This window comes from Paramormyrops kingsleyae, chromosome 15, assembly GCF_048594095.1.
Source record: "Paramormyrops kingsleyae isolate MSU_618 chromosome 15, PKINGS_0.4, whole genome shotgun sequence".
Lineage (NCBI taxonomy): Eukaryota > Metazoa > Chordata > Actinopteri > Osteoglossiformes > Mormyridae > Paramormyrops > Paramormyrops kingsleyae.
Window position 1 is genome coordinate 4,656,956 of NC_132811.1, and position 8,536 is coordinate 4,665,491.

At 55.7% G+C, this 8,536-nt stretch overlaps 1 protein-coding gene across 1 annotated transcript in view; it reads left to right on the plus strand.

The window, feature by feature from the left end:
- The window catches only part of sema6bb (sema domain, transmembrane domain (TM), and cytoplasmic domain, (semaphorin) 6Bb), a 65,148-nt gene extending 57,762 nt beyond the window's left edge, over positions 1 to 7,386 (plus strand). Inside the window, exon 17 of the mRNA XM_023843530.2 lies at positions 6,291 to 7,386. Within this exon, the coding sequence (XP_023699298.2) occupies positions 6,291 to 7,210 (920 nt within the window). The 3' untranslated portion in view covers positions 7,211 to 7,386. The remainder of the gene's footprint in view (positions 1 to 6,290) is intronic.
- The last annotated feature ends 1,150 nt before the right edge of the window (positions 7,387 to 8,536 follow it).

Here is an 8,536-nt window from a genome sequence, read left to right on the forward strand (position 1 = left end):
CTGTCAGCGGCATGCAGGAAACGCAGAGAGAGAAATTGCCACGTGTCTAAATGTCGTGCCCTTAGCTTTCCCAGCGCAAACACGCATCTCTCCTCCTGTAAAGCGTACTGACAGCATGCTGGGATGATATTACCCTTTATTTAAGGGAGTGTTTCTCAGCTCGGTCCTCGGGGACCTCCGGTCCACGCGTTTGCTCCTTCCCGGCCCGCAGTGCACCTGGACCAAACGATCACGAACACTGAGTTCTTGGTACAGGTGTGGGGACAGCCTGGAGGTCCCAGCCGACTGGGGGTGAGTGACTAAAGTGATCTCTAAACAGATAAGGTCTGTCTTTTAGTATTTAAACTGTTCCGCTTTAGAATCTAGAGTTAATAAGATTAATTAATTAGAATGAATCTTTTAATTGGTTGTTTTTGGTTTGGCCTGCGATATTGGAGGCATTGTGGGGATTCTGCTGAATGAATGAACCGTGACATCCTCGGCCTTCCCTGCGAAAGCCGCATTTATAATCCAGTTGGGATTTCGGGCTGGGATTCGCCTGCATCTCTTACACGGGCCGCTGACCCCAGACGCTGACATGGCCTGCTGCACGGGGGGGGGACTACCCTAACGGAGGCACCGGTCACAGGGAGAGCACGGGGGCGAGAGGATAATGAGCAAAGGCAGCCAGCCGTGGGGGGGGAGCCGCACACCCACACGCGTGAGTGCTTCGCTCACACGGTCACACGCACGTGCCTGCTCACTCGTGAAAACGTGCCTGTCGGTGCACGGTCGCCGGCATTTGTATAAACACATCAATGTAACTCCGCCGTGCACAGATGCACGAGCGATCACACGTGTGCGCATGTAATAGCACAAGGCTAAATGCACACGCATGCATGTATACCCTTGTGCGTGTGCATGTTCAGGCGTGTACACTGGCATGTGAGGACACTTGAACATAATCTCCTACTCTCTCAAACACAATAGGAGTGGATGCGAGTGAATAATAGATGCTCAAAAGGTGAAGATTTAGTTCACGCGTTACTGTAATATTAACGCTAAAGTACTGGTGCTGAGTTTTAAAAATCTCTGTTTTTCTTAATGCATGAAATTACTTGGCTCCAGGCCATTATTTAAGAGGCTGAAACCGGCATAGCCGTCCCCCCCCCCCCCACCCCCCACCCCATCCTGTGAAGCTGAGAATCGTCCTGACATTTAATGCCTCCCCTGCGGTGACCATGCGCACCTCGACGCAGAAGCGACGCCGAATGACGAACAGTCAGAATGTCTCCTTGGGCCTTCAGCGCATCTGTAATAGAGGGAAGCAAAAACACAGGAGCGCGCAGAAATGCGCAGAAGTGTGGCAGCGTGCGGCTGCTTTTTCCCAGGTACTGCATCCCCTGCATTATGTCCTGTTTAAAAATCTATTACTTGACTCACTGAGCAGCGTGTCAGTGCCTGAGTGCCGGTAAAGGAGACCCACACGCGCATTCTGAGCCGTAATGAAGGGGGGCTTAGACCAGAAGCAGAGTGCGGTGACTTTTCATTACCGGGCCGTACGGGGGGGGGGGGGGATAGAATGACAGGCAGACGGAGGAGCAGCAGAGAGCCGTCCCGAGAGATGCGGGGTGAGAGAGATTAAAGGAGGGACATAGGAGGAAGGAGGGGGCAAACAAAAGGAGAGTGTGAGGGAGGAGGCTGAGAGGGAGGGAGATTAGCTGCCACAGAGAGAGATGGAGGCTGGTGACTCTGGGTGGACTCCCTAACCCATATATTACCCTGCCTGCATCCCCATCCCGCCGTGGATGGTGTGGCCTCCCCCAGCAGTAAGCTCTCTCGCCCGGACTCCTCCACCCACTGAACTCCACCCGGCATGCTAATGACCCCCCCCCCCCGCGTCCTGCAGTCCCTGTGCCATTGTTCTCCTGTAATTGGAGCCCGGAGGCTCAACCGTCACTCAGTAGCTATTTCTGACGACCGAGTGGGAGGAGCTGGTCGAGTCCCTGGGGGACGGTGGTGCTGAAGAAGCCCCCCCCCCCCCCGTATGTCCGCTGGCGTGGGAGGGAGGTGGGCAGCCCCAGCGATACGAACCTCCCCGTCTCGCTACATGGGCAGCTGCATCCACGTTTCGCCCATTCATCTGAATGTACTTAATTTGCCGCAAGAAGGCAGGAAGTTAATCGCCCTGGTTGGATTAGTTTTGATAAAAACTATTTAAATGGCTAGAGTATTTAGCAAAAATATTTTGAAAAATAGAACTGTGTGATCAGCATCAGTGAGTCATGATGACCACTTTTCATTTGTTTTATTGTGGCAGAAAAAATAACCTATAAACGTCGAGAAGGGCGAGTGCGGAACGGCACTGAGGACATCGAGAGAACGATGAGTTTGTTCAAATAAGAGTCACTGAATAAAACAGAAAGTAATTAACGATAAACACTGTGGTGGGATCTATAGGCTGATGGGAATCTTTGTTCTGTCATGGATGATGGTGAAGCTGTTTTTTTTTTTATCTACATCGAATTCACTCGCACAGCAAAATCATGAAAATGAAAGAGTTATAATAAATTATTTAATTCCATTAAATAGCTTTGAGAACATTCCAGATCGCATGTGGAAATAGATTAATTCTAGCATTTAGGTGGACGGCTGATTTTAATCACAGATTTGAAAGTCGGTTCCGATCCCAAACGGTGGCTCCGACCCTCTCTGTTAACAATGTTTCGTTCTATGAACGTTTACTGAACATTATGATTAATTAAGGTATAAAAATGTTCAGAGTGTCCAGTTTTTCTGACATTCCCAGAACATTACAGAACATTATCCCACAACTAGAACCAAGACTAATAACATGAGAGCAAACGAAGGATATGGCAGAACGGAGGACACTGGTGCTTTACACCTCAAAGGTCACGGGTTCAAGGCTTGACAGTGTGTTCACAGTATATACATATAGCCCTTTTACAGAATGATATTTTATCAGAAATATTATTCTACGTTAACGGTATTAAGCGGATGTTCAGGTAATAAAGCGATCATTCTGACAGTGACGGAACCTAAAACGTGGAAATTAACATTATGCTAAGAACGTTCTCTGCCAACTTTGAGATGTTCACATAGCGTTCCATGTCAGCTGGGCTGCGTTTGACTCAGTGTTTCAGGCACAACAGGAGGGCCAGAGCCACCTGATTTTCTGGTGTGTGGAGACGGTGACGCAGGCGAGAAGCGTCCATACGGGGAAAACTCTGCGCCAGTTTGGAGCGCGCTGGGTAGCTGGGCCGAGGACGGATCTCTGGGGTGTCTTCATCGTTTCAGTCACTGTGCATCTCAGCCGTTTTAAATTGCGCAAAACCATGGAAACTGGAATTTTACAGGAGTTGGGGTTAGTTTCTCTGCTGGAGTTTTGCATGTGTATGTGAGTACAGGGGGTGGGGGGGGGGGTGATGTGTTTTTCCCACCTTGGGTGGTCCCTTCGCCATGCTTCATCCCAGTACTCAGGAATAATCAGCCCTCTCTGTGTCGGCTCTGAGTCGGGAGCTGGGTGTGGGGGGTGAAGAATCCCCATTTCCAGGTTTTTCTTAATTGAAACAGCCACACAATGTGTTGTTCTTTGCAGTCCCCCTGGTTTTGGTAATGTTCAGTTTAATGTTAGTAATATATCTATCAGACGAAAAAAAACATCCCTGTTTAAACCTCTGTTCCCCTCATTCTGGAATATTACAGCCCTCCTTCCTGGTACTAATGACATTCATCCATTTCCCACAGATGTGGCTTTATTCATCCACTGGATCCGCAGTCTCACAGTATTCCTTAATCTTCCGTAGTAATTTAAGAATAAATAAACCAAACGGCCATGTTTGTCCCTCGCCGTATCTCTCCCAGGCCTCTTCTCTTTCACATTTTTTTAGATGTATGCTCTGCTCTGCCAGTACACTGGGCCCTGCTCTGCTCTGCCAGCTTACTGGGCTCTGCTCTGCCCTGCCAGTACACTGGGCCCTGCTCTGCCCTGCCAGCTTACTGGGCTCTGCTCTGCCCTGCCAGCACACTGGGCCCTGCTCTGCCCTGCCAGTACACTGGGCCCTGCTCTGCTCTGCCAGTACACTGGGCCCTGCTCTGCTCTGCTCTGCTAGCTTACTGGGCTCTGCACTGCTCTGCCAGCTTACTGGGCTCTGCTCTGCCCTGCCAGCTTACTGGGCTCTGCTCTGCCCTGCCAGCACACTGGGCCCTGCTCTGCTCTGCCAGCACACTGGGCCCTGCTCTGCCCTGCCAGTACACTGGGCCCTGCTCTGCCCTGCCAGCACACTGGGCCCTGCTCTGCCCTGCCAGTACACTGGGCCCTGCTCTGCCCTGCCAGTACACTGGGCCCTGCTCTGCTCTGCTCTGCCAGCTTACTGGGCTCTGCTCTGCCCTGCCAGCACACAGCGCCCTGCTCTGCTCTGCCAGTACACTGGGCCCTGCTCTGCTCTGCCAGTACACTGGGCCCTGCTCTGCTCTGCCAGCTTACTGGGCTCTGCTCTGCCCTGCCAGCTTACTGGGCTCAGCTCTGCCCTGCCAGCACACTGGGCTCTGCTCTGCCCTGCCAGCTTACTGGGCTCTGCACTGCTCTGCCAGCACACTGGGCTCTGCACTGCTCTGCCTGCACACTGGGCTCTGCTCTGCCCTGCCTGCACACTGGGCTCTGCTCTGCCCTGCCAGCTTACTGGGCTCTGCACTGCTCTGCCAGCACACTGGGCCCTGCTCTGCTCTGCCAGCTTACTGGGCTCTGCTCTGCTCTGCCAGCACACTGGGCTCTGCTCTGCCCTGCCAGCACACTGGGCCCTGCTCTGCCCTGCCAGCTTACTGGGCTCTGCTCTGCTCTGCCAGCACACTGGGCTCTGCTCTGCCCTGCCAGCACACTGGGCTCTGCTCTGCCCTGCCAGCTTACTGGGCTCTGCTCTGCCCTGCCAGCACACTGGGCTCTGCTCTGCCCTGCAAGCACACTGGGCTCTGCTCTGCTCTGCCAGCACACTGGGCTCTGCTCTGCTCTGCCAGCTTACTGGGCTCTGCTCTGCCCTGCCAGCACACTGGGCTCTGCTCTGCCCTGCCAGCACACTGGGCTCTGCTCTGCCCTGCCAGCTTACTGGGCTCTGCTCTGCTCTGCCAGCACACTGGGCTCTGCTCTGCCCTGCAAGCACACTGGGCTCTGCTCTGCTCTGCCAGCACACTGGGCTCTGCTCTGCCCTGCCAGCTTACTGGGCTCTGCTCTGCCCTGCCTGCACACTGGGCTCTGCTCTGCCCTGCCAGCACACTGGGCTCTGCTCTGTTCTGCCAGCACACTGGGCTCTGCTCTGCTCTGCCAGCACACTGGGCTCTGCTCTGCCCTGCCAGCTTACTGGGCTCTGCACTGCTCTGCCAGCACACTGGGCCCTGCTCTGCTCTGCCAGCTTACTGGGCTCTGCTCTGCTCTGCCAGCACACTGGGCTCTGCTCTGCCCTGCCAGCACACTGGGCTCTGCACTGCTCTGCCAGCACACTGGGCCCTGCTCTGCTCTGCCAGCTTACTGGGCTCTGCTCTGCCCTGCCAGCACACTGGGCTCTGCTCTGCTCTGCCAGCACACTGGGCTCTGCTCTGCCCTGCCAGCACACTGGGCTCTGCACTGCTCTGCCAGCACACTGGGCTCTGCACTGCTCTGCCAGCACACTGGGCTCTGCTCTGCCCTGCCAGCACACTGGGCTCTGCTCTGCCCTGCCAGCACACTGGGCCCTGCTCTGCTCTGCTCTGCCAGCACACTGGGCTCTGCACTGCTCTGCTCTGCCAGCACACTGGGCTCTGCTCTGCCCTGCCAGCACACTGGGCTCTGCTTCTTGCACTACAAAGAGACACTTTTCTCCTGATATTTTCTTAATTGATCCATTGCACCAGCCCCATGCCCAACTGTTTGCTCATACTTAATAATTCATTTAGTGCTTGAGTCTTGTTTCACCAGTGTGTGTATCCATTACTTAAATACTCGCTGTATCTGTACAGTGACACTGTCTCCTTCGGTAAATAAAAAAATGCCCCTTTCTTCCTCTCCTGGAGAGTTAATGTTCTAAGCGTAGTGCTGCATTCCAAATTTAGGAGATACTCTCAGTCACAGGGACGTTTACAGCAGGTTTAAACGGGAAATCACCGGGCACTTTAAATAATGAATGTGATTAGCCGTTACATCAGCGGGCTGCCCTGTCACCGATGCCCTCTACCTCGCAGCTCAAAGGTACCTTCCTGAGATGCTGCATGTATTAGGCTGGATCACTAATCTTCCTCCCTGTTCTTGCTCCTCCCTTCAGGCCTTCTGCAGGAGAGTTTTGTGGAGGAGCCCGAGGGCCTGGTTTCCATCAACCTGCTGGTCATCTCTGCAGTGTCCGCGTTCGCCATCGGGGCGGCGCTGTCGGGCCTAGTGGTGTGCTGGATCATGAGCCATAAGCGGAGGCACCGCGCTCGAGGTGGAGCGGCCGGCTCTGGGGGCCGTCGCAAAGGAGACAAGGAGCAGGGCATGCTGGGACAGGGCGGCAGCGGCTCTGTGATGAGCGTGACGCGGACCGGGGCAGCCGAGAGGCCCGGTGCGCAGGCCGAGACTTTGTTCGTGATGCCCAACGGCTGGACCCAAGCCGGGGACATGGATCCTGGCCTGCTGCCTACGCCGGAGCAGACCCCCCTGCAGCAGAAACGCCCCACGCCGAGCCTGCGGCACTCTGATTCGGGGTGGGAGCAGAGCCAGACTTTCCTCAACGCAGCCGGCACCCCCTGCCCGCCCGGCTCCTCCGTGATCTACCTGAGTACCAAGATGCTGCAAGGTGGCGGGGGCAGACATGAAGACCCAGGGGAGCCCCCCCAGGTTGCCGAGCGCCAGCATTACCTCTCGCTGGCTGCACATCGCGAGCAGGTGGGCCGCGCCGGTGCTCCCCTGCGCAATTCCGCGGGTGAGTACTACCCGGCCACCCCCCAGGACTCCCCCGACCGCCGGAGGGTGGTCTCAGCCCCAAACACTCAAATGGACTTTGGGGAATCCCTGCGCTGGGCCCCGGAAGGCCTCAACTATAATAGCAACAACGGGACACCCTCATCCAGCCACCCGCCCCCGGGCCCCCGCCTCCCCTCTGGCCTGGTGCGCTCCAGCCTCCACACCCAGCGGGGGCTCAGCGACCTGGCCGACTTCAACCACCTCCTGGGCAAGAGCGTGAGGGAGCGGACACCCACGGGCCAATGAGGGGTGGGCTCCATCCAGAGTGCCAGAAAACCCCCCCCTGACTGCCATCTCCCCTAGCAACCGGAAGTCTCCCCAGACTCCCCTCCCCCTCCCACACCCCCACCATGTTCTGTTCCCCCTCGCTGTCATTCAACATTGTGACACGTATTGGTGACTGACCCTCTGCAACCGTGATTCTTGGGTCTGTGAGGTTCTGGGGCGGGGTTAGGGGGGGGGGGTTCACAGCTAGCGCCCCACACGCCACAGGATGGGGGAAGGAGAGGCAGGAGGGAGGTGCAATCCGTGAAGAATCTGAGAACTGCGTCTGTGACGATTTAGCACCCTGCTCCAGTCGTGAAAGCTCTCACCGACGACAGAACTTTTTTCAGGATGTGAAGCCCTCTTCTGGGCGGCTGCTGTGCCAGCCGGCGCCCGCCCACCTCCCAGACGGGTATGAGACACGCCAGAGGATGTTTCTTTCCGCTGGCTTACGGACGGGAAACGCCAGCAAGCGCATGATGGCCTGTCAACGCTGGAGAACACTGAGGTTTCTCAAAGGAAAAAAAAAAACATGCCGTTATTGGTTCAGCGCAATATTCCGTTATGGAGGCAGCCTCTGGGAAGTCGCCACACTCATTACTGTGTCTTATAAGCTTTTCTGCAAATGGCACTGACTGCCAGCAGGGGGCAGAGCGGAGGCAGTCAACCCAGACAGTATGAGGACTGAGGGGCAGGTTGGGTGGTGGGAAGGAGAGTTGGGGTATGGGATGGGGGGTTATATCTGAGTGGGTTGGGCATGGGGGTGGAAGATCTCACACAGGACCTGCCCCCCCCCCGAGACTAATCACTGAACTCCGAGATTGCTCTGACATAAGGGGTTCAAATTGGAGGGGGGGCAGCCCCCCCCCCCTGCTCCATGCCATGTAAGAAATAGAGCCTCCTCCCATCCCAGTGGGGGCTTTTCTTGGCGTGGGGGGCCTTGTCCTAGGGGGGTGGCCACACTGTTACTTGAGGCACATTCTCTGACACTGTGATTGGCAGCCCGGTCCTGGGTTCAGCTCAGCCATAGTGTAGGCGATCTCCTCCACACATCCCTGCACCCCCCCACACTGGAAATGCTGTTAACTGGTTGGTGTGATTCACAGTTGGGGGGTGGGTCTTCAGCATCGCCATCCTAGTAGCCAGAGAGTAGCTGCTGTGTGTGTGTGTGGGGGGGGGGCACTGCTGTAGATAGGGTGGCTGGGCTGTTTTAGTAGATAATGACTGGGTCACCCCCATTTTGGATGGCAGTAAAACAAACATTAACATTACGGGAGCCTCTTAAGAAACGGGGGAGCAGAGGCAAGT